The sequence below is a fragment of the Varanus komodoensis genome, unplaced genomic scaffold (assembly GCF_004798865.1).
Source record: "Varanus komodoensis strain SLA01 unplaced genomic scaffold, ASM479886v1 scaffold27, whole genome shotgun sequence".
In the NCBI taxonomy this organism is placed as follows: Eukaryota; Metazoa; Chordata; class Lepidosauria; order Squamata; family Varanidae; genus Varanus; species Varanus komodoensis.
The window spans coordinates 4,797,214-4,824,038 of NW_025335701.1; the positions used below are offsets into that span (position 1 = coordinate 4,797,214).

Consider the following 26,825-nt stretch of genomic DNA (forward strand, 5'->3'; position numbering starts at 1 on the left):
GTGGTGTAGTAGTTAAGAGCGTGGAACTGGGAGTCAGTTGACCTGGATTCTAGTTCCCGCTCAGCCATGGAGGCAACTGGGTGACTTTGGGCCAGTCACAGACTCTCAGCCCAACCTACCTCACAGGGTTGTTTTTGTGGGGATAAGATGGAGGGGAAGAATGATGTAAGCTGCCTTGAGCCCTTTGTAGAAAAAAGGCAGGATATAAATCGGGGAGAAAAAAGATGTGAGCAAATCAAGGTTTATTCTAAGCATTTTTTGCAGCTGTACTGTAGAGCTGGTCTCCAATGTGTGAGCATCTCTCAACATTATTCTGGAGAAATTAAGAGAAAGATAGAGAGGAAGGATAGGAAATGACATTGTTTTGCATAGGGTAGGTAGGAATATCTTCTTTCCTAAACTGTACTTGTTGACTGAGACTCCGCTTGCAGAAACAGCTTGCAGAAGGCTGAGAATCCTCTCCTCTGATTATAATAGTGGTGACTTGATTGTATCTTTTCACAAAATGGTTGCTAACCTGCAAAATATGTTGAAGGTTCTGTATGATATATTAAGGATAATAAGTTCTAAAGCTGTCAAATAATAGAGGTTCCTAACAAAATAGCAGTTCAAAAATTGCATAGCGAATCTGTTGCGAGAACTTGGAAGCAATTGGTGGAACAGGAAGGTTAAGGGGAGACATGGTAGATGTGTTAATATTGTGCATTCTGTGGAGAAAGTGGAGAAGGAGCCATTTTCTATCTCTCCCAAAACTCTAGAACCTGGGGTCATCCCATGAAGCTGATTGACGGGAATGTTAGGACAGATAAAGGAAGTATTTCTTTCCATGAAGTACAGTTAACCTATGGAAATCACTGCCACTAATTTGGATGGTTTTAAAAGGAGATGGGAGGAGTCAGTCAGTGGCTACTAGTCTTGCTGGCAATGTGTGATACCTTGGTTATGGAGGCAGCATGTCTGCATAAGCAGTTGCTGAGGAGCTTGGACAGGCAGAACTCTCGTGCTTCTGTGGACATCTGGTCTGTCAGCACATGAAAGGAGTGCTGGGCTGGCTGGACCAAGCCTGGCTTTCCTTATGTTCTTCTGTTTGACCACATCAGGACAGTGCTGTGCTCTTAGGTGGACAGAGTTTTCCTTGTCACTACTGCATATCTTCCCTCATATTCAGGTCTTATGGTGGGGGAGAAATTGCCACTTGGGGTCTTTTACAAGGCCCGTAGGGGAAGCTGCATGACATCCGCAAGGGAAAGGCCACAGGGCAAGACCTCTTTAGCTCTTGCTTTGGCTCCCACCTCCAGACACACACTCATTGCTGTTTTCCAGTTCACACTGTTTGATTGCATTACAGTCTGAAAGTGAAATGGATATAATTGTTAACCCTTGATGTTCAGCACTGTGGAGATGGAAGATGCAAGATGATCAGCACTGTGGAGATGGAAAATATGGTGACATAAAAGTTAACAAAACAATTGGCAGTTGTTTCCAGAGGTAATACACTGAGGAGCTGAATGGAACCCACCTATGTACATTCCAGTTCCATAGGACCAAATTAAACAAACATGTCTCTGGAAGGCCCCGGAGTTTGTTGGAGAGCATATCTAAACAAATAGTATCTTCAAGGAGCTATGAAAATAACTGGATAACTTGTACACAAGCACCAGAGCTTTGTTATAGTGGTTTTTTTAAATCCCAGTATGTGAAAATCCTGTGGAGCATCCTTAAGTACATTCACAGAAAATGCAAATAATTTACTGAAGAGCAACTTTGTCTAGGAAAGGTGGTTCACCAAAATTGTGTTGTGAGCCAGTCCTCCTCTGTCTTCCAAGCAGATCAGGAGAAAAGGCTTTGCAACTAAAGTCTATTATTTTAAGACTGGCCAGGCAAGTTGGCTTTCTAATACAAAGAAGGGCATTCTAGAAGACATTAAGCATAGTCACATGTGACGTTAGATACTGGCTATTAGGGAATGCGGCTTAATTATAAGAGGAAATTTCAAAAATGAATACATCTCCTTCTTTCCAAATAAAAAGAAGCTCTTCTCCACCTTTAAGGTGGTTCTTCTTACTTACGGATGAATTACCAAGAACATCAGATGCTTCCAAATTGATCTTCCCTTTTAACATGACAACATACTATTGAATTGATAGTGTTAAATCTGTCCCCAACCATCTCTGCTCCACTAAGTATATATTATATTTTAATATATATAAATACATTATACTTATTTTATAATATAATAATATTATAAAAATATAATTAAAATAAAGATATGAAGATTGAAAGGAAACAGTAATCATCTTAAGTTTCATTTTCATCTTGTGTTCTTATCTATTTATTTGAAGAAAAAACCTTGTCCTTAAAGTTTATATTTCAAACTGCACAGAAACTTCATTTCTAGTGCACATATTTTTCAAACGTACAAAATGTATCTACTTATACATTAGAATAAATCCTGGAATAATGCTACCTGAATCAGAAAGAAATTTAGGGGCTTTTTTTCTCCATATGAAATTAATGGAAAAACCTCCTGGTTCATTTGTAGCTAGGAAAGCTCAGTCTAATTCCATGTCTAGGATGAGCCCAAGGTTATGGCTTGGTTTGGATGCAACACTAAACTGTGAAGTAACAATATAGGCACAAGGCGTGTGCTTGAGACGGCTACTTCTCTCTCTCTCTTCAGCTCAACTGTGAGGAAATTGGAGCTTTTACAACAGTTTTCAGTTAAGGACTGTTTCTTTTTACATTCAAACTCTGTGTTTAATCCATGGTTAAGCTTACCTGTGCTTTAGGGAAACAAGCCAGTATAATGAATCATGATATGAAATTGGCTTATCATATTTTGTCTGAGTTGGGACTTCGCAATAAACTGTGGTTAGTTGAAAAGAAATGAACGCTTCTGACCTGCTGCTTGTAGCTGTGCCAGGGGATGACAGGAGAGGCTGTTTAATTAGTTCCTACAGTGTTAAGCCGTCATTTTGTGGTACATCTGAATGAGGCTGGGGAGTGACTGACACAACGACCCTGTTAACATTGTCAACCCAAATGTCTCTGTGTTATTGTGAATCACAGCATGTGCTGACATAATTTGCATATTTGCCAGCTGGATGCTGGGGCTTATCTTGCACAAACCAAAGTGAGATAGCTTGCTAGTGGTTCAACCCTTAAATGATGCATGGGTTGTTGTAGGATTACTTGAGGTTTGCTTAACCCTCCAACAAGCCATGCCATCTTGGACAGCACAATAAGCCGTGGCTTGCCACTAATGGTGCATATGGCATCTGGAGCATTCCGTGGCGCACACCACGCTACTGTGGCTTGTGCTCCTTGTGCAAGCTGTCCTAATAACACGTCAGCCCACTGAAGTGATAGGTTTTCTCACTTCCTGTAGTGCAAAGTCAACTGAAATGCAGTGAAATCTAGCTCAACTATGTTCTAAAAACACTTTTGTGATAGTTGTTTAAACCTTACCAACATGTTCCTTTATGGCAGGCTTCTAAAAGCAATGTGTCTAGATAGCCCAAATCACTCGTAAATGGCTTTAAACTACAAAGAGATGACAATAGTATAACTTGCACGTAAAGATTTGCTCTTGTTTTGAGGTTTGCACAAGTATGTATGGATGGGAGAAAAGGACAGATGTTGTTAAAGCCCAGATTTCAGAGAATGAGATCTCAGTTTTGCTGTCACTGCCTGATCTCTTAGGCTAAATAATGGGTTTTCAAAATGACATTTGGAAAACCCCTTCTATTTACTTGTTTGGCTTCCAGGCAGAGGGAAACAGGGTATATTGACCTCACTAAAGGCTTATTTCTGACTACAGAGAAACAATAAATTGTGCCGTTGCAGCTAAAATGAACTTATCAGCAGAATGGCAACACAAAGGCAAACAAGAAACAGAGTCAGTTTATAATATCTTCCAGAAAAAGTGAACAAAAGCCTAGTTAACCACAAATATGTTCATCTGGGGTGGACAATGTATATATTTAGAAAACTGTCAAGGCAATAATTCTGCACAAAGTCATTGAAGAACAGTAATGTCCCACTATGCATTTCTCCATTTAAAACCAGGCAGTGAAACAAAAGAGAAACATTAACTGGTTATTATAATTAGCAAATGTAAGGAGTTTGGAAATATATTTTGCTTATATCAAAGCTGTTTGTCAGGGAACCTTTAAAAATAGATATTTGGGAGATGTCATACCCCACAATGAAATGCATTTCATTTTCTTGAATTACAGAACCGTCTGTGGACACTTTTTTGGCCAGAGAGGTGGTTGGGGAGGGATAATGGAAGTGTAGGGGGAGGTGCATATAGGAGAGTGGAAATTGGAATTGGTAGGGTATAATACTACTTTGCTATGAGCCATGTTACCTGCATGCAGCATTTTGTAGCATCAGCAGTTTTTAGCAGCTTTAACTTTACCAATGCCCTTGATGAGGTGCAGAGTTGTCGGTATTCTCATAAAATTTACTCGGCGATGGCTTCTTCTGTTCTCTTTATTTCCTTAAGTGAACATCTGTCTAATTGTTCACCTCCATTGCTTTAGTGCTTTCCTCATGCTTTCTGTGTTTCCAGACAATAAACTTTATTTTCTTCATAAGAATTCAGTCTACGCAAGGGTATTCGGCAGCTTGTTTGCACCTTTTAATTTCTGGAAGTTTTCCAGGAAGACTTTTTGCAGTAGCTCCAATGGGTTTATCAGTGAATCATGCAACATAGCATGGCACTGTGCTCCGGATTTTGTTTTTTGTTTCATCAGTTACCTTCTGTTTATAAACATCTGTTTGGAAAATGTTTCTGGTTTTCTTAGCTTTTTATTTTTCTTAAACCACCATATATTTGGATGTATTGGATAGTAGCTATAAAGGAGCCATATTTTTACCAGATGCAAAATTAGAGGCAGGTATTGTGTAATAAGAGAGAGTGAGAGATAAAATACTTGCTGGTCTTGACTAGCAGCTTAGCTACTGAGCTACAAATTAGGAAGCTTTGGACTGAATCTGTCCTCCTGCATGAAGACACTGGCTGGCCTGATGCAAACCACTCAATCTCAGCATCTCTGTGTAATGAGAGCAGGTGCAGAACCTCTTTCGACCTGAAGGTTAAATTCTATTTTGGAGGTGCATTGGGGGTTCATATTCCAGTGGTGGGCAAGGCTGGAGACAAAGGAGAGAAAGACCAAACTTAAAAGAGTCTGAAGCCAAAATATCTGAACTATCAGCATAATTCAACTTAACACTCTTACTGCCAGTAACTAAGCCTTAGGAGAGAACCTTTTAGAATCAGGACAGATGTACAGAATACAAATGCACGAGAAAGACTTTGAACAGTGGAAAGCGCTGTGCAAAGATCTGTGGATGAAATGAAATGAACGGTACAGTGAATACTGATGTAGTTGGAGAAAGTTTATCCCCCCCTTTCTTCTTCTTTGGTAGTATATTGTGGGTAAAAGATGCTCAGATGCTGTCTGGGGGGTTCAAAATCTGAGTCCCATCTGAAGACCTACATTCTCTTCCAAATGATTGCTTTTTCAGCACATGCGTTGGGTTGAGCACCAGGATACAAGCCAGGGTCCCCATGAAAACGTCGTGGGAAGAGGATACCCGTGCAAGCATGAACTTGCCATTGGATCACTGTGTGATGAAGACTTGGGGCAAGTGGCAGCACCCTGTCCTTGCTGTAATGCTTCATTCATGCATGCATTCATTCAAACCTTTCCTTATGTAATTTTCACATTGGTTTCATATTGTATTGTATTATTGTTGCTGTGAACCACTTAGAGATTTCAGGGTATTAAGTAGTATGAAAGAATTAATTAATTAATTTAGTCATTACATATGAGCCGGGACAATGTTTTTCTTTTATGCTGCTTCAGTTCCCATCAGTTAGCGCAAAACTATTTTAAAACTGTTTGTATTTTTCTTGTGGAGCATTGAATGAGAAATTCTTGCTTAATTGACCCTCTAGCTTTCAGTCTCTTAAGTGGGATCAGAATTTGGCTGTCATAATTTTAAAAAGTATAAGTCCTCATATTGTAGAATCTGAAATGGCCTGTTGCGTATTCCTTGTATGTTACGCAGCCTACATACATAATTATCAGATATTGATGTGCCACTGGAGTGTTATAGAATATTTCCTATGCACACAGTTTTTAAAGCAATGTTGTCTCTGCCTGAACCTAGCTTCTGGCAGGGCAGGCTGCCCAGAACATCACTGATCTTACAGTTATTACTCTGTGTCATATATAATCTTTTTTCCTGCAACAAATAAATCTTTGGGCCTCCCTGAAAAAAATGTGGTTACTGTATAATAAAAATAAACCACTTGTCATGACTGCAGCTGACATTTATCAGCCTATTTGTGGGGTGCTCTTTCTCTCTGTGTGTATAATATAGAACATAATTTGTCACTTTGTAAATACAGCCTAGTCTAAATCCCTGCCAGCATCTGTTAGAGCTTGAAGGATTAATGTGTGGTGTGGCACATGGCGGTGCTTTTAGGCTACAGCCTTGCTTATGATTGTGAACCCTGCACGAGAGAGAGAGAATGAGAGAGAGGGAGAGGGAGAGGGAGAGGGAGAGAGAGAGAGAGAGAGAGAGAGAGAGAGACTTTTCATATTTGGTTAAATATTTTTGTCCGCTGGACGGTAGACTTTTCCAACCATACTTGTCTTCTGGACACATTGGATTCAGTGACTTTGCATCTGTAAAGATGTCAGGATTATACCTAGGAATGCAGGGAGCTGCATCATGCCAGGTGAGTCCTTTGGCCCACCTAGATGAGAAGTGTTAATGCTGCTTGTAGTGTTAGTGCTGCCCACGGCTGCACTCAAGGGCTATTAGCCCTGCCCAGAAGTGGAGCCCGGGTCCTTCTGCAAGTGCTCTGTTGCTGCGTACAGCTACGACTCATGCCACACTTCCTGTGTATACTCCTGCCTCGTGTACCTGGACCTGCAACATTTTACTGGTTCGTTGAGAAGTCAATCTCGCATACCCGGTATGCCTTGGAGTGGTTTACCACCCTCAATTTATTCAATGACCTTAATGTAGGAACAGAGGAACCACTAAAGTACCAGTAAAACACTCCAGATTTTTACTTTGAGCACTAGGAGGGAAATGCAGTGCCAGTGGGGGTGATACATAAAGCTGCTATGCTATGCTATGCTAGTCGCGAAGTGGCATCCAACCCATCATGACCCCATGAACAACATTCCTCCAGGCTCTCCTTTCCTCTACCATCCTCTGGAGTCCACCTAAGCTCACACCGACTGCTTCAATGACTCCATCTAGCCACCTCGTTCTCTGCCGGCCCCTTCTTCTTTTGTCATCAGTTGTTCCCAGCATTAGGCTATTCTCCAGGGAGTCCTTCCTTCTCATTAGGTGGCCAAAGTATTTGAGTTTCATCTTCATTATCTGGCCTTCTAAAGAGCAGTCAAGGTTGATTTCCTCTCAGACTGACTGGTTTGATCGCCTTGCAGTCCAAGGGACTCGCAGGAGTCTCCTCCAGCACCAGAATTCAAAGGCCTAAATTCTTCTGCACTCAGCTTTCCTTATGGTCCAGCTTTCACAGTCATACATTGCAACCGGGAAAACCATAGCCTTGACTATACGCACTTTTGTCAGCAGGGTGATGTCTCTGCTTTTTAGTATGCTGTCTAGATTTGCCATAGCTTTCCTTCCAAGGAAATTTCTTGGCTGCATTCACCGTCTGCGGTGATCTAGGAGCCCAGGAAAATAAATTCTTTCACTACCTCCATTTCTTCCCCATCTATTTGCCAGGAAGTGATAGGACCAGATGCTGTGAGCTTAGTTTTCTTAATGTTGAGTTTCAAGCCAACTTTAGCACTCTTCTCTTTTACCTGCATCAAGAGGCTCTTCAGTTCCTCTTGACTTTATGCCATTAAAATGTTATTATTTGCATATCTGAGGTTGTTGATATTTCTTATTTTGCAACAAGAAGCTCATGATCTGAGCCACAGTCAGCTCCTGGTCTTGTTTTTACTGACTGTATAGAGCTTCTGCATCTTTGGCTGCAGAGCACATAGTCAATCTGATTTCTGTGTTGACCGTCTGGTGATGTTCATGTGTAGAGTCGTCTCTTGGGTTGTTGGAAAAGAGTGTTTGCTATGACCATTGTGTTCTCCTGACAAAATTCTACCAGCCTTTGCCCTGCTTCATTTTATACTCCAAGGCCAAACTTGCCTGTCATTCCAGTTATCTTTTGACTTCCTACTTTAGCATTCCAATCCCCCATGATGATAAGGACATCATTTTTTGGAGTTAATTCTAGAAGGTGTTGTAGGCCTTCATAGAACTGGTCAACTTCAACCTCTTTGGTGTTGTAGGTTGGGGCATATATTCGGACTACTGTGATGTTGAATGGTTTGCCTTGGATTCAAACTGAGATCATTCTGTCATTTTGGAGGTTGTATCCCAGTACTGCTTTTCCTGCTCTTTTATTGGCTATGAAAGCTACTCCATTTCTTCTGAGGATTCTTGCCTGCAGTAGTATATCTGATGGTCATCTGAATTAAATTCACCCATTCCTGTCCATTTTAGTTCACTGATTCCTAAGATGTCGATGTTCAGTCTTGTCGTCTCTTGTTTGATCACATCCAGCTTGCCTTGATTCATAGACCAGGTTCTTATGCAGTATTGTTATTTACAGCATCAGATTTTCCTTTCACCACTAGCTACATCCACAACTGAGTGTCCTTTTGGCTTTGACCCAGTTGCTTCATTCTTTCTGGCGCTACTAGTACTAGCCCTCTGCTCTTCCCTAGTAGTATACTGGACACCTTCCAACCTGAGGGGCTCATCTTCCGGTGTCATATCTTTTTGCCTTTTGGTACTGTCCATGGGGTTTTCATTCAAGGATACTGGAGTGGGTTGCCATTTCCTTCTCCAGTGGATCACGTTTTGTCAGAGCTCTCTGCTATGACCTGTCCGTCTTGGGTGCTCCTACGCAAGCCCCTTCGCCACGGCAAGGCAGTGATCCATGAAGGGGACATAAAGCTGACCATATCCCAATAAAAGCATGTGTAATAGTATGATAAAATGCCACAGCATCCTTTTCATTCAAAACCTCTTTCCAATGTATGTCAGTTCAACAGTTGAAGTGGTATAATACAGTGAGAAGCCCAAGAACTGTCACAGCAGAAACACAAAGGACAAAAAGAAGGGCTATGCAAAACCAGTGAGAAAACTTTGCTTCCAGAATGTTATTAAGGAGGATGTGTATTAATAATCCATGAAAGGGCATTCTAGAGTTCTGCGGCTATGATCAGAGATGAATATCCAGTAGACCCCGCAGCTTTTCCTGAGAATATGGATATGAAAACTGAGGAACATCCTCAGCTGTGGTGCCAGGTGGCAATGCTCATGTCCCAGTCAAGCAGATCTGGGAAAGGTCTTGGCAGCTGAAGTCATCAGTTGTGCGTATGGTCCAAATTGTGAAAACTTTGCTTTTGGATAAACTAGGTATTTACTTATTATTAAGACTCCTCAGAAGTGAACAGGTGGAGCCTCTCCATGCCAGTTCATAACTAAGTAGAACTGAATTGCTCAACACCATCCCAAATACTAAAGCCTCTGTTTTTCAGGGCAGGGTGTCTGCCTGCAAGTAAGCAACACAAACTTCAGAAGTCAGCTGGGCTGAGTCACTCAGAACCATCACCCATCGCCATGCTAATGTCCTGTCATCCTGGCAGGGAAAAAAGCTATCACTTCCTTGTTGGGCTGTGTTGCCAGTTGGATATAAGATTGTTTTTCCTTGCTCAGAGAAGCAGCAAGGTCTACAGAACAACTGTAGAAGAAACTGTGACAGATCCTTGCAGGTAGGGGATGCTTGGTGCCTGCAGCGAAAACGCACCCAGTGTTTGAAGACCAGAATTCGCGAAAGCTTTCTCAATTGTTAGATGACAAGAGCAACAGTTTTTCTACACCATCATCTGAGTATTGAGTGCTCATTTGTTTGTTTTTTCTTTTGCATTTATTTCTCCTTGGCTGCACTTCTGTTATGATGATGGCTAATGTTTGGACAAATTGAAGCAGTGCTCCATAGCTAAGAAAATGAAGTGATCCCCACAGAACTGCCTGCTTTCCTATGTGTGTGTGTACGATGGATTATTGTTGCACAAAATCCCTGGGTATTTATTCCTTGTGAAGCTGTTGGTGACCAGTAACACCATTCTGCTCTTCAGCATCAGCAGCATTTCACAAATTCATTTTTGTTCTTGTTATGTTTTAGCTAGGTCAGGATCCTAAAACCTGTTTTAGATACACTCTCGGGCTTTTTTGCCTGACCTACCTTCATGGCTAGGATATTACCATCATTGAAGAAGAGCAATTGTTCCAAATGTATTGCAATAAAAACAGCTGTTGTAATTATCGAACAAATTGAACACACACTCCTTCTCTGTGTGTTTGTGCACGTTGCTTTATGTGCTGTGTGTGTGCATGTGTGGATTCTCTATCTTGTGTCACACACTGACAGAATAAATGATGTTTGCTTTATAATGAATACAGTTTTCAGAACATGTCACAGTAGATTTGAATGCCGAAAAATGCACTCCAATTTAAGTGGCTTTTATGGCTTTGTACGCAAAGGAACTCACAGTCACAGATGGCTCGCGAAAGTGCATTTGGACTAAAGGACAGCAATATTGTCCTGCCCGTGGAAACGTGCATAGGATTGGGCTGGATGCTGCACAGTCGGCCTCAGGTTCTTGGACATCATCCAGTGGTGCACGAACCATTCTGGGCGTACTCTTCATGAACACACTGTTCTTCCGATGATCATGTGTAGTATTTCACTTGCTTCGCAAACGCAACAAAAGCAGATCTGCTCATTCTCCTGAATGTAGTAGCCCCGCACAACTTCCAGGTGAGGACTTAAATGAAGAATCGCCGTAGCTCATCCACTCACATTTTACAGGAAAACCATGGCATGTCATTCGGTTACATTACAGCTGTGTTTTCCAGTACCATTTATGTTGCTGTATGCTCAGAAGAGTCTCCTGCGCAAGCACAAGGGCAAGAAACTTCTCATGAGACGCAGAGCATCAGTGAAGAACTATTTCTGGTTTCAGCAGAACAAACTTTACTCGTCACTCTCACAAATGGTGAGAGTAAGAATGGACCAGAGAATGAGGTGCTGAACGTAGAGGAAAGGGAGGCGCAGGAACAGGGCAATTTGGGAGTAAACGTGAGAACAGACTCTCAGTCTTCTGCTATGAAGTGTGACAAGCAAACTGATAAGGGACAAGCGGGAGTTGAAGATGCTTGTTCTTGCAGGTGCACACGCACACCGGGACAGCTGGAATCCTGATTGACTGAACGACCGCAGGAGAGAGTTCACAGCACCCTGCCTACATGGGTGCGGCCTCGGAGAGTTCATAAGCAAAGTGTGGGTTGAAGTTAGTTAGAATGAGAGATCAACTTTCTATCCTGTTTTGATTTTTACAAGTAGAGCCGTTTAGAATAAAGACGTTTGTAGTATCTGCTGGAACTTTAATTGGGGAAGGAGGGCCAGCCGCACGACACCGCTCAGGGGGGCTTCCTCACATGCTGTGATACTGCAGTGTGGCGTAGTGGGTAAGATCGCAGGTCTGGGAATCAGGTGACCTGGGTTCTAGTCCCCACTCACCGATGGAGCTCACTGGATGTCTTTGGGCCAGTCACAGACTCTCAGCCCAACCTACCTGGAAACATAGAAGCATAGAAGCAGAGTGAGTCAGAAGGGGCCTCCTGGGCCATCTAGTCTGATCGCTGGCTCCAGCCAGCTCCGCTCATGACATGCCTACCATGTGCATGTCCAGCCTATCTTTGAATACCCTCACCAATGGGGCCTCAACCACTTTCCGTGGAAGCCCATTCTATATCCTAGGGTCCTAACTGTCAAGAAGTACTTCCTGACATCCACATTGAATTTTGGTTCCCTGAGCTTGGCTCCACTGGAACATGTCCTGCCCTCCTCTGCAGCGAAGAACAGGTCTACAGCCCCTCACATAGCTATGAGTTACCAATAGATTCCCTGTGGAGTCTCCTCCAGGCTGAAAAGACCCAATTCCCTCAGTCTCATGTCATATGGCTTTCCCTGCAATCTGGCCACCATCCTTGTGATCTCTCATGGGTGTTGTTGTGAGGATAATATTAGGAGGAGGAGAAGGACAATTATGTAAGCCAGCAACAAAAACATAAACAAAAAAATAAAAATAAAATTGTGGTGTCCAGCAATGAAAGAAACCTGCAAGTCCTGCTGGAGCCCTGCAGCACACCTGATGTGGCCCCGTTTGATTTGGTCCAGAAGTTCATGGTTGAAGCTTCCCTTGCAAACGGGAACCATAAGATGCAATATAGATCAGTTAACCCCATGGTTAAGGTTTAAGGAAAAGGAATTGCACCGTCTCTCTCCCTTTAGCATCCATTAACCATGTCGTTTGAAATAGTGGCTGATTTTAGCCTTCTCCTCCCCCTCATCTAGTCTGTGTAAAGATGTTAGAAATGTAACTAGCAAAAATGCCCACCAAGCTGTTGTTCTAACGACGGATGCTGCTTTAACATCCTACATGCAAAATGTGAAATGTCTTTTAGGAAAATAGCTGAGGCAGAGAGAAAAAGAAGAAAAATGAGTGTAAAATTATTCTATCTACTACAGCCTCTAATGGCCCTCCGTAAGTTATCTCAAATGCTGTAAAGGAACCGATTCCAAAAACAGACAACATATCTTCAGTTGGTCTTCAAGCTTTGAACCATGTGATTCATTTGCCCCATTCAGCTGGCTGAAAGGTAATCTCATAGCATTCAAAATACATGCATGACTTTATAAAGCCTGCCTAACATAAATACTCTTCTGCACCGAGTGCATGCATTAGGTGCCATAATATTTACTGCCTGAAGCTCGAATAAAAGCATTTTCTTGCATGGAGATCATTACCACCTATTGCTGGACATTGTTAACTGTCATTGCCCATGCATCAAAATTGCCATGCTTTATTTTAATGGCACACCGTGGTCTGGATTTAATTTGTCTGGGCTTCCTAGTATTTTAGGCGAGTGTCAATTCAGCTTTGATTCTTATGGATTTACATATTGTAGACATGGCAATCCGCACAAGGTTGCTTTTGGCTCTCCCACCCCTTTGCATTCATTCTGTGCCCTGGACTATAAATACAATTCCCTTTGTGTGAGCGTACGCCTTGTCCTCTCGGACTGGACCGTTTCCCCAGTGTAGGTGACTAGAATTTTCTTGATTAAACCAGAGCATTTCCTTTCGACATAGCCACTTAAAAAGTGAAAAGTGCTTATGTTATAATACCAAAGGCATTTTTATGTTTATTTTTGCTGGGGTGTGGGGTGGGAGAAATAAAGCTTTTAAATATCCCAAAAATGTGTAATGTCTACCCACGTAGAATATAATTAGCTAATGTCCACTCTGTGCCTTTTAAAGTACATCTTACATTTCTGCTCCCTCTCCCTAGCACTTATATAAGTTACAGGGACTACAGCTTATTTATTAAGAGTCTTCAACTGTGTATAAAACTGGAGCAACCACAAGTAATGGTATTTGCTGAAGGATTCTTTATCATGTGAATTTACCTTTAGTCATCTATTATTTATTTCAGCTCTTTTATATGCCATTATAATAAATATTATGACAGAGAAAGCTTTTATGCTTCAACTTATTGTAGTTCTCTTCACTTCCTTGCAATCCTTCAGGAAAATGTAACCACACTTTACCTATATTTAATGTAAATCATTAGAATGAAAAATCCCCTATTGAAAAAAGCCTCCTTCTGCAGTGTCGAGACATAAATGCACAATCATGTTTACTGCCAAACCACTGTACCATGCAGTGTTCATTTTTAAATAGTTTTAAGCTGTAAAGTGAGTACATTGCATATAGTGAAATTGCTAGCTTTCTGAGTGCTTTCACTTTTTGCTCAAACTTCTGGCTTGATAAGCATTTTTCTAGGTGTGAGGGCAAAACACTGCCAATTATATTCTATGAAGTTTTAACAGATTTACTCTATGCAGCATGGAATGTTGCTAGAATTAAATAAGAATGTTATATAGCACAGTTTGTCTCTTTGCATTTTGTTTGGTATTTTGGGAGAGAAGGGATGAAACTAATTCTGGAAATCATCAATCGTAAATTAAAGGAAGAAACAAACACCCACAAGAAGTTTAATGTGGACCATGAAAGCACTTTGTTGTGATTAAGAATAATTGCTTAATGAAGGGGATGGATAGCTTTAAAATGAGATGCGTTCAGTGAAGTGGACCCTAGTCCCAAAAGCTTATGCCATAACAAATTGGTTGTTTTTAAGGTGCTGCGAGACTGTGTCTTTGTTGTTCGTGCTGCCATAAGGCTACCTTTCTAAAAGTTAAAATATAAATAACATTTTCATGTCCCAGGGCATCGGAAGCAGCACAAGCAGCCCCTTGTGTATTTGCAAAATGGCTTTAATACAGTGCAAAGTTCAGTGCTGCAAAGGTTCTCTGGGGCTCACTGAGATTGCATGGAGGTGGGGCTGGCCTGTTCTTACTGTCTGCGTAGCAAAGCCATCATGCCCGTGGCATCTTGTACTGAGGTCATGGGAGATAACTGCTAAACAGTGAAGTGCTTTGAGCATAGGTAAAGGTTTGCATTGCGAGAGCTAAAATGGTCCACGTTTAAAATGCTTTACAGCCCATCATCTTCTTTTCACTTATCTTGATAGCTGTTCAATAGCTGTTTTCCCATTTTACTAATTAGGGGATGTTGCGGATACAGTGCATTTATCTACAGTGTCCTAATTTGACATTAATCCATGAGGAATCTCTTCTGAGGCTGTAGCCCAGTGTAGACCAAAAGTTGCTGGGTTTGTGCATTACTCCATTGTGTCTCCTCTGGTATGGTCATAAGATGGTTGAGGCATGGAAGTCCACCAGAGTTCCTCATTACGAGAAACCTAGGGAGAAACTCTGGTTAGTTAAGTGATGCCTTGAGAAGATGGTAGCACAGTTTGAGTCTGGCTTTTTTGAACAAACTTTGTGTTTCCCAAAGTTCAAACATAGCAATGAACTTGTGGTTACTTTAAAAGTAGAAGTCGGAACTTCTGATCCCTTGCTTGTGTGGCTGTAGCAGCAGAGAAATGGGGATGGCAAGAGTGCTTGCGCCTCATATCAGTGCTGCTTATGCATTGTTTAACATTATGTCCGAAAACACCCTGTTAAGTTCATCGACTAGGAACAAATGAAATTGTGTCTCAGCTTTTCCATAAAGCACTGACAATCCACTGTGCTATTGGCTTCTTTTTAAATTTAATTGAATATTTAAGTGGCGGTGGATGTATATTACCACCTTTTCTCCCAGAAGGAAACAAAAAATGCATACATATTCTTCCTTTTTATAACAACTATGTTGTCATTATCTACCTTGAGTGCTTGATATGGAAAGGAAATCCCATGCCTTTGCTAAGCCCATGTTACCGGGTACCTGTTGAAATGTCTCCAGAGGGAAGCCCATTAAAGTAAATTCATTTCAGTGCAGCTTGCACAGAAGATGTTCCTGGTTGCTTTTGTCCGTAATGTGATGAGCTCTGCTGTCTGTTCTATTCAGAAAATTGATACAAAAAAGAAAAGAAAAACATTTAAAATTTCATTCCATGAAGTATAATTTAGTACTGAAAATATATGAAGTACAATGGTGAAAGACATCAACGTAATAAAAATTATGACACGTTAGATCAGAATTTGCAGCCAGCTGTTTGCAGCCAGCTCCACCTTTATGTTATTGTTCTTATTATTCCAATGTCCTCTTTGTTTGCAGTGCCAACTATGCAGTGCTTATGGGTGCCTCCCTCCCTCCCTCCTTATATGTATATGATATATATGTTTATGTATAATCTATTATATTCAAAATTCCCTGTAGGATTAGAGTGCAGGTGAAGCTGAACTGCTAAATAAGAGAGTTCCATCACTTGGTGGTTGTTGATACTCATCACTAAGGTCCATGTAGAGAATCTGCACCAGTTGAAAAAAACAGCAAGTTGCTGCTGTTACTACACACACACTTTAACGTCTTCTACTGTCAGGATTACTTGATCTCCCAGGAATGACCATGTGAAAGGCCAATCAATATTGGGGAAAGTGAGGTTGGGAACAGTTGCAGTGAACTAGGAGTCACAAAAACCATTCGGTGGCTCTGCCTTATAAGGTGAAACCTTGGAAGTACTGGTTCTGCAGCTTTTTGGAGAAGTTCAGCTTGAAATGGGAAATTTCAGCTACATTTGGTACTCACTGGCAAATGCCTGTGGCATCATCCAAACATAATGTTGATCTAAAATTTGTTTTCCAAAAAGATAGAAAATTTCCTAATACTCATACATATGGAGAAGCTTGTAAATATAAACACATCAACAATGGTTCAAGGTAAAAAGCCAGGTTTATGAAAATTTAATGATATGTTAAAGGTTTGTAGAACAGCTGTAATTGTACAGGTGCCTGTCTGCAGAGTTTACATATGCTCGGGGCTCATGTTTTGTGGCATAATTTGTCTAGTATCCAAAAACTGCCGTCGTCGTCGTCGTCATCATCATCATCATCATCATCATCATCATCATCACCTCTTGTGACCTTGTAAAGGTCCCTACTTGAGTCTCTCCAGAAGTGCATCTTGTGGTTCTCAATAACCTTTGGTCTGTCAAATCAAACAGGGCGCAGAAGGACAGTGAACACAATGGAAATAAAAACATGTCGGTTATTCTGGCAGTCGGGAAGGCGCTTTTTTTGAAAGAGGATCTGAGTTCACTGACTGAACAGAAACCCATGTTCATAGATTGAAGTTGTCATTTATATATCACAATGCCCCTTGCCATTTTTAAAGACCTTTATTCTACCACTTGGCGTCCTTATTCCAATGGATTTCTCCTTGTGAAGGCGTTGGGGAGGTACTGCTCCCACTGCTGCCCCTTCGCATTTGTGACCGTGCCAGTGCTTCTCCTTCATTCTTGGAACCAGTAGCAGCAGAAACCTGCAGCCTGAGACCAAGAGCACAGGCGTTACCCGAGCAATAGTGTGTGGGCTTGAATCACTGTTCCCAAGAGCACAGTAACTGACAGCTTGTGGCTTAGTCTGTTGAACTACTTGATGTTTTTTGACCCCTCATTGTCCTTGTGTTTGTAACACTCTCTTTATTCTCCCCTTGGAGAAGGAAACGGAACATTATAACTTAAAAGGGAGGGGGAGGGGGAGAGGTGGCGGTGGGCAAAAATAATCTCTGTTACAGGGGAAAGATGGCAGAGAAGAAGGCCCATTAGTGGTCGGTGCTTTTAGTTCTGCATTTTCGGTTTGGCTGAGTGCAGCTTCTGCCTGGGGATGCTAATCAGGTCCGTGTACGTGTATTTAGAGATTCACCAGGGCTTGCGATTGTGCCTGGTGCCTTCTTAGCTATGCCTAGCTGCATGTGTGCAGGGCCACTTCTGCAGGGGCCTTTTTTCATGCATCCCTGAGCACAGCCGCGTAGCACAGTCCTCACATGGTGTGTGCTGCATGCGGCGAATCGCGGCCCCGTCGCTCCCAGCCATCACGGCCTCCAGGTCAGGGGAATGTGGCGGAGAGCAGCAATGGTCTTGCCTCATGCATTTATCAAGCTTGCTCACATGTTGCATGTGCATCATCTTACACTGAATATTGCAAATTCATAAATAAATAAATTCAGTTAGGCCTTTTCTAATATATGTAATTGTTTTGATGTTATATTTGGGACTTAATTCATCTGTGCAATTGAGTGTTCATGGAAATACAAGGGAATATGAAACATGGCTAAAACAACTCAGTTTTATTTATTCAGCACTCAGTGAATAAATACTGTATTCTGCGCTCCTCTTTATTAAAATAGGAAATTTAAACTTGTTTGGTGTAATATAATATTCTGAATTGAACTTGTTGCTCTTGTTTAACTCCCTGCCTCCATTTTCTATTATTTTAGCACAAAGCCAAGGTAGAAGCAATGACCTTAGACCTTGAATCTCTTCAGAGTATCCGGGAGTTTACTGCAGCATTCAAGTCCACAAATCTGTAAGTAAGGGCAGGCATTCAATAATAGCAAATTTATTGTTGTTGCTTCTGTTATTCTTAGCTGGATGGAAACAGTAATATACAGCTCTACAAGACACAACTGCATAAAGGCGATGCTTTCAGCATCACTTAAAGGTCAGTAAGGTCAGTATTTCAAAAGAGAAGCAGCTCAGGGATAGATAATTTTCAGTGAAAATAGGACACTGTTTTTTATTCTGTATTTTGTCCATGCCGCATGACTAATCATGTATCTTGGACCTTGCAAATGGGAAAAGCCATTGGGAATGTGACAGGTTGACATGGAAAACTGGTGGGCACGAGAGAGTTATGCATGACGGCTGGATGCAGAATGTTTCACAGCACTGAAGTCGCAAGCTTTCCCAGCCAGGATGCAGGGTTCTCCCTCCTCCTCCTCACCAGTGGCAAGTGATATTTACCTGTATTTATTTATCTGGTGCATTTCAGCCCAAGTAGTGCACACAATCCTCTTCTGCTCCATTGTATCCTCCCAACAATCCAGTGAGCCAGGTTAGGCTGGCAGCGATTGACTCCAAGTTTCTCAGTGAGCTTCATGGCTGAGTGGGACTTGAACCCAGTTCCCATTTAGCATTCTAGCTGTTACAGCACGCTGGCTGTAATTAGCAGGAAGGAGTGGGAGGGGGTTTCCCCCTTTGGACCAGGCAATCTTCTAGTCCTGATCAGAAATGCAAAAGTGCCCAGAGCCCAATTTCTGAATGGGCAGCTTTCTCACATATCTCAATGCTCCAGTGTGTTGTATTGGTTAAGAGTGCAGGACTGGGGCTCAGACAATCTGGGTTCTAGTCCCCACTCAGCCATGGAGCCAGCTGGGTGCCTTTGGGTCAGTCACAGACTCTCAGCCCAGCCTACCTCACAGGGTTGTTGCGGAGATAAGATTGAGAGGAGTAGGAGGATAATTATGTAAGCCACCTTGAGTTCTGTGTAAGAAAAAAGGTGGGTGGGATATAAATATAATAAATAAATTGAGGCCAAACATTCTGGATCCTTTAAAAGGGGCAGAACCCGTATAGGGCCAAACCATCACTAAACTTTTCAAATTGAATTCAGCTGGTAGGACCTGTGCATTCCAAGCGTCTTACTGTATTCCAGCCTGACTCATGGAATTTTCACATTTTTGTCACGTGGAGAATTGTAGAAACTGTCATTAAATATAAATTTAAAGCCCCCGCATTCTCGAAAAGGGTGACATTAAAGTTTTTGATTCACTTTGCCAAATTACATATGTGAGAAAATAGCATATTAAACGCTATTGATCAATCGCTTGTTCTGTGCAAACTGTTTTAAATTGCAGCTGCATGTGCTCATTTGAGCAACTAGGCCCTAGGTACTTTCCTGCTTCAGCTGAACACTGGTGGCCTCCATGTTGATTACCTTGCCTGGCCGTGAATAAACCGCTGGGCTGCATTTCCCATGCCACTTAACAGTTGTGCCATTTAAGTCAAACGGACTGTATCATGTTTTTCTCTTAGGGCTACTTTTGAGCAGTTCCATGTTAGTGGTCAGTGTTTACAGATAAGCTGTCTGGTTTTATATCTCTCCTGTGCTAATATTTTTATGTGTTTCGTATAGAAAACAACTATTTTATGGTGTTCCTAAGTCTACTGGTGATTGGCCAAAATTGTTTCATAGGAAAAGAAGACACTGCCTTATACCACACCAGACCATTGATTTGATTTATCCAACCTGGTATTGTCTATGCCAGAGGAGAGACTCACTTTTGGTCCAGAGACCATTTTACCCCACACTCGTCAGACCAAACTGGTGGGCCAGATGATGACCAAAAGCCTTCTGATATTATCCACCCGCACCCTGAGAGCGGTGTGTCTGTGGCTGACCCAAAGGCACCCAGTGGGCTCCATGGCGGAGTGGGGACTGGAGCCCAGGTCGTCCGAGTCCCAGTCCCGTGCTCTTCCCCACTCTGCCACACGGGCTATCACACCTGAGAGGGCTTGCATGAACCGGGTGCAGGGATATTCGGCATACTGCCAGGTAGGCAGGGTAATCTGATTCTGCCTGGACACATGGCTGCCTTTCCTACTAAAGCCCTGGAGGTGATTCTGGTGGTTCTGGATCAGGGCATCTTGATATTTTTCCAGCGAGCGGACTTCAGCGTGGGTGGTGATCTCAAGGATGCTGTTGACATCTCTTGATTCCTCTTGACCCTGACAAACACTGTTGCCCTTGTACAACGTAGAAAATAAACCAATGCATGGTAGGTAATAGGAACTTCCTGTAGGTTTCAACCAAATCTAGAGTAGTCCAATGTGGAAAGTGATTATTATTACAACAACAACAACAACAACAACAGCAACAGATATTATTATTATTATTATTATTATTATTATTATTATTATTATTATTATTGATAGGACATAGTGATGCGCCAGAGCACTGTGTGAATGATTGCCTGCAATGATTTAACAGATTCTGTTAGCAATTCAATCCACCTACGCCTCCACGCTGGTTTCTGCAAGTCGTATCTCCATTGAACTTGCTTGATTATAATTCCTTCTTCCTGGGAATGGGGAATGGAAAACCTCTTTTTATCTGAGAGAAAGGTTCAATTTTGCAGAAGGTCTTGTGGGTTACATCCCCGCCCCACAACACCATCCTAGTTCAGCTTAAAGCTCCTACTGCCAGTAACAATGATTTGGCAGAGGCCCTGAGAGCCAGGGCGGTGTCTTGGAGTGGGCCGTGGGCGTCCCAGATTCTTGTGGTCACTGGGCTATTACGCTTCCTGGGTAACTTAAAGCCAGTTGCTCAGCCTGACTTCACATGATTTTTATGAGAATAAAATGGAGAGGCAAGGGATCGTGTGATTTGCTTTGGGTTCCTTGGAGGGGAAACAGATGGAATATCAGTGTAACTTCCTCCTTCTTCCTCTTTCTTTGGGCTTTTAGAATGGGGGACTTGTATAAAAGCTGAAAAATCACCACATGATTGGTGGTCAGGGAAAAGGGATGGCCAAGAAAAAGGGACATGGGCAACTGGAGACCTCCAGAGACATGGGCCTTCCTTGTGGACCTGGGATTCCCCAAGCTTGTATTCTGGATAATTGTGGTAGAAATAGGAAATTTTCATAGGATCATAGAATAGTAGAGTTGGAAAGGGCCAAGAAGGCCATCAGATCCAACCCCCTGCTGTTGCAGGACACCAGTTTACAGCATCCCACTCAGAGGGCTGTCCAGTTTCTTTTTAATGTCTCTAGTATTCAGCACATCAGCAAACAAAAATCCAGTATTCTTTGGGAGAAGCCATGAAAATTAAATTGATATGAAACTGAAGATACTTTTATAGTGTGCTTATGACAGACTGTGAAATCAGACTGGTCAAAGCATCATTGGTAAATTTTGCTATTTATGTACATAAACTGGAAATAGTGCAGTCCCTCTCCAGAAGACTTACACTGCCATCAGGATAGACCAGGAAGAAGTCAAGAATTGACAGAGCGGAAGTACAGGATGAATCAGGTGGGAGCAGAGACAAGGCAAGCTCTGAGCATCTGAGGAGCCCTTTCTGCCCCCAAGCCACCCACAGGGGCTTGCATGTTTGGTAGACTGGGTGGCTTTGGAAATGCTTACCTGAAATAAATGAGGCTATTGCCTGCTGGTTTGGATCTGTAGCTGGGTGAAATGGGGGGGGGGGGGCTGGATTCCAGTCAGTTGCAAAAGGTGAAGACTGAATTTGCTTTGAAGGGGTTATAATGATTTCAGTCAGATGGTTTCCTTAGTACTCGGTATGCTTCATTAGTCAACCAGCTGACTTACAAGAACTTGAATAGTGTAACTTGAAGAATGACAAAGTGCTCCCTTGGCTGAACTGGAACTTAATGAAGTCGTCTTGAGGAGAGGAGAGGAGAGGAGAGGAGAGGAGAGGAGAGGAGAGGAGAGGAGAGGAGAGGAGAGAGGAGGATCCAGCCAAGTGAGAATGCCCCTCAGCATGTATAAAAAACAAGCAAAAATTATCTGCTCTGGTTGGGGGAGGGAATACACAGTAGTTAAAATTGGGCCTTTAAAAAAAAAGTTTCCTCTCCCTCAGTTTCCCTGAAGCAAAGAGCTCAAATAGCAGATAGATTTTCAAAGATGCTTGTGTTTATATTGGATATTATCCTCTGGTTTTTAAACCTGAGCTCATAGACTCTAGTGGACAATATAAGAAACTGTTTGCCAACAAAGGATCATCTCAGTGATTCTTATTTTTTTCTTTTTGAGATGTATAAAGTACAATCTAGGGAGTTAATGTGTTTAATATAGAATTATCAGTAGATTTTGTACATTTTATCTTAAACACACAAATATTCCAATAAAGTTCTGTATACAGACTTAAATTAATTAACTCTCTCAGAGCTGAGCTGAGTGTTTCAGCCTGAGGGCCAAATTCATTTCTGGAGGAGGCCTTAAGGGGCCAAACTTCTCTCTGCGTGTGCGAGGGGGGAGCGCAGGGGGCAGGGCCAAAAATACTGGTAACTAAGCCTCAGGAGATCATTAGCAGTGGGAAAAGGTGGTGGGGCTGGGGAAAGATGCATGGCCCAGAAGGCTGGTTTTGGCCCCTGCCTTATAGTGTACACATTGCGGAACTTGAGTTCCTGAAAATAAAATCTAATTATGGATTTTAGCCCTGTAAAGCAGTTACTTACTCCTTGCTGCATAAATATGTTTGGTCTCATAAAGCTTTATTCACAGCTGTTGCAACCTGATTGTTCATTGCCAGCAAAGTATATTTGGGGAATGCCAATCATTTCTCTTAAATATACTGACAGGTAGTGATTACAGAACACATTAATTCTGGATGGTGTCTTTTGGCTTCAGTTTTGGTGGGGTTGCAGTACATGAGCCTTTATGCAGCCGTGTTTGGCCTTTCCATAGACTTTCCTCCAAAAATCCACGATGCCTTCTGCAGATGACCTGACTCATTGCAGCGGAATGGGAGGATGCCGTTTATTGTGCGGCACCTATAAAAGAAAGGGTTGCATATGACCCATAAGAATTCTGTGATTCTTCAGCATTCCAGCCTCAGGGCGCGACGACATCGTCCTCTTAGCTCCAAGCAGTTTGCAGGGTGAATGAGCAAAGCTTCCTAAGGTGGAGGAAGCACGTTTCTTGTCACACACGCACCATCTTTTGTGTGAGTGGAGGCGAAGATACCAAGCATAACTGGTTCAAAACATTAGATACCTGAGTTGGGAAATCTAAGCAACGGAAACAGAAATCTTGAAAAGAACCTGTGGACCTGTGAAAAAGCTCAGCTTCCCCTTGTCTGTACTATGCCATCCGACCAACATTCTTGAAACAACTCAGAGATACTGCTTTAATAAGCATTCATGAAATTTTAAAATTAAGCTGAATGGAACAATATGTTACAGGTGTATAAAGTTAGGGATTAGGAAGTGTTAGAAAAGCCCAGGCCAATGCTGCCAGGAGGCTAGAGTCTGGTCTCCTGGCAGCGTCACCCAAGCAAAATGGCCATACCTGAGTCACAAGGTATAACCGCAGAGAAGATGCATCTCTCTGACAGTGATGGGTGGAGAAGCTTCTGAAGAGCAGCTACTGGGTAGCACCAGCAGAGAAGCTTAGGCAGCTATTGGTAGTGATGCTCAAGCTAACTTGGATTGGTACCGTGCCCAAGAAGGTGATGATGAACAACTTGTGGGCTTTTTTTGTTAAACCCTATGGTGAAAGCTTCAAAATGGAGCAAGAATTAGTGCCAGAAGAGGAGAATTCCAGGGCAGAAGGCACTCAACCAGCTACTGGGAAAGAGCAAAGGAAAATACACATAGTGTTGTTACCGATAACACAATTCGATTGAAACCCACAGGAAGTCTAGTGACCGACATGTACAGAAGTGAAAGGAAAGTCTGAGGCTGCCCAACACATCCAGTTGGAATACGGCACATTAGAAAAATGTTGTTTAATGTATGAGCTATCGACTAGCTGAAGCTCTCTGGGAACACGTGCTCAAGTACAATAAAAAGAGAAATAATTTTTTAAAAAATACCGATACAGTAAAGCACAGGATTAAAATTCAGTATTCAGATTTAAAACAGTTTAACATTCCAATATAAAAAAGTAAAGTAGTTTAAATATTCCAGTAAAACTAGACCTAATTAAAACAAACAGCACAATCCATCTTATGCCATTAAATGCTTTGGAATCTGTTTGTGCCAGCGGATCTCAGTAGAGGGATCATTGTGGAACTGCTGAAAGGCCCCCTCCTTGTTGCCTCTCGTAGGCCCCTTTGGAGTTGGTAGTTAGAGGAAGGGCCCAGATGTAGATCACTGGGTCTGGGTAGGAGGAGGTGAGGAAAGGCACGCCGTCAGGTGTTGTGGTTCCAAGATGTATGGGCCTTTTAAGGTTAAAACCATCGCCTTGAACTGTGCTCAGAATGTGTGGGCAGCAAATGCAAGCAGGCCAAAATATGTTGTACGTTCAGATGCTCTGGTCTCAGTTTTTACTCTGGTTGCCATATTTTGTATAAGCTGCAGCTTCTGAATAGTCTTCAAGGGCAGCCCCACATAGAGTGCTTCATAGTAATCTAATCCAGAAATTACCAGGGCATAGAAAACAGAAACCAGGCTATCTCTGTCCAGATAGGGGTGTAGCTGGGCCACCAGCCAAAGCGGGCAAAAGACACTCTGACTGTGGACACCGTCTTCCACGAAAGGAGGAGTAATATTCTAAAGCAAGTGTGGGCAACTTGCAGCCCAAGTTCATGTGGGCCTTGAGCTAATCCCAAAAGCCCTCTCTAGTTCACACCTCTGGAAAGAATGCCTTGTCCTTCTCAGAAGTCGACTGAATGCAAAGGAAGGGGACAGAAGGCTGCAACTTAACCAGCGTAGGCTTGAGTTGCCGACATATTATCCCCAACACATTGCCCAACAAGGGAATCCAACCCTCAACAGAATAAAAAGGCCAGTTCCTGTATTAAAAAGACATTCAGATTCTGTCCGGATACGCACACGGCCTAACTGGCCAGGCACTGCATGTTGGGTAGCTACGCATGTAAAATATTTATGATTTAATATCTGTAGTTGAAATATCTTTTGCTGCAAATAAAGTTGTAAGCATTTTGCAGTTTTATAGTGTTAATGGTTAATGAGAGAATTTTAAAAGGGTATGTATGTACAGTATTTTAATTAAAAATTTAATTTAAAATAATAAAACCATGAAGAATATTACAAAGGGCAATAGCAATCAATATAATGGCCTGGAATTTTAAACAAAAATATATTGATTAAAAGCACTATATAGCAAAGTAAAAATTTTTAAAAATGGATGCGAATCTTTGGGCAAATATAGACAATCAGTTTGTTAATGTAACTTGAAATAAACCTTGCCTCAAACCTGAACTTTGTAAACTTGTGTTTCGTCTTTAGCTGCCTTCAGTGGTATCCACGATTTTGGAGAGCAACTAGCTAGGAAGTGCATGCAAATCACCATTCCCTTTACAGAAGTGATTAGAAAAAGCAGACCTGGTAACAACAGAAGGCTTGGTCGGGTGCCGGCTGAAATCCAGCACCCCAGCAGGCGCCAGCTGACAGGAGATTCCTGAAGTTCTCTCTCACCAGCCCAGCGACTCGCCTCGTCAGCTGCTGCTCACTGTGGCCCAGACAGTGGTGCTAGTATGGAAAAACAGTGGGCGGCATCGGACGCTTGCTTTTCCTCAAGCAAGCAAATGGCAGCAGTGATGAGAAAGAGGGAGTTGGACTCGCTCAGGTTGGGGGCGCCTTGAGACCGCTTTGCTCAAGGACCCTGAAAAACCTGGAGCTGGCACTGGCACAGGTGTGTGTGTGCTCAAGAGGCCTGGGGAGCAGTGCTCTAGAACTCAATCGCAGGGTTTCGGCACTGAAAATGCAAAGATGTTTTAACCCCATCAGGAGTGTACAGAGGGAATTTCCCTTTAGGAAACATGACTGGCATTTTATAGACTGGCATTTAAACCATGGGATAGGACTATGAAAGGCTATTTGCCATTAGAGCTAAATGAATTTTCCAGGATGCTACTCAACACCCATTGCTGGGCTTATGTTGTCTTCAATCATGTCCTGCTGCTGGGTGTCTGGAAACATCTGGCTCACCACTGTGGGAAAGAATGCTTAACTAGGTGGACGGTTGGTCTCATCCAGCAGGGCTCTTCATATGTTCTTAAAAGTATTATCCCTTAGGCAGCTTCCCGCAGCTTTAATAGTGAACTTTTTATTAGATGCATACATTAAGTCATGCTCTCCCTTTGCTGGAATCCATAAACTACACACACACAAACACACACACACTCCAACTGGATTTATTTTGTGCAGTGTGGGCAGGTCCCAAAAGGATAAGACAGATCCCCAAAATATGTTGAAAACTAAAACTGCTTTTTATTTCAGGAAAAGGAAATTAATAAACAGCAAGAACTAGGTAACATCTTACCCCATTCTCAAAAAACCTTGCCATCCTTCCACCAAAATCATGGGACGTGGAAAACAAGGATTTGTCTTGCTCCACTGGGAAAGAAAAATATAAAAAAGATAATACTACAGCAGAAAAGAAATGAAAAAGAGAAGTCTCAAAGAAGTGAGCAACCTTTCAAGCTCATCAACATTCTTAATCAGGCTGGACTGAAGCATAAAATCCAAAACATGGTAGAGTCAGCATGCAGGTGATGTTGTATTCAGGTGAAGAGTCAAACGTTACAGGGCATGATTTAAAACATGAAGACAGCAGGCTGTGATAGTCCTAAAATGG

At 42.2% G+C, this 26,825-nt stretch overlaps 1 protein-coding gene across 5 annotated transcripts in view; it reads left to right on the forward strand.

Annotated features, from left to right (window-relative positions):
* WWOX (WW domain containing oxidoreductase) overlaps window positions 1-26,825 on the forward strand; it is a 713,985-nt gene that overhangs the window by 163,033 nt on the left and 524,127 nt on the right. For 4 of the 5 annotated variants that reach the window (XM_044434017.1, XM_044434018.1, XM_044434021.1 and 1 more), the window contains exon 6: window positions 17,975-18,063. In XM_044434017.1, the coding sequence (XP_044289952.1) occupies window positions 17,975-18,063 (89 nt within the window). Of the gene's footprint in view, window positions 1-5,535; window positions 6,035-17,974; window positions 18,064-26,825 lie in introns of those variants that run through there. The other variant, XM_044434023.1, reaches the window with a different exon arrangement.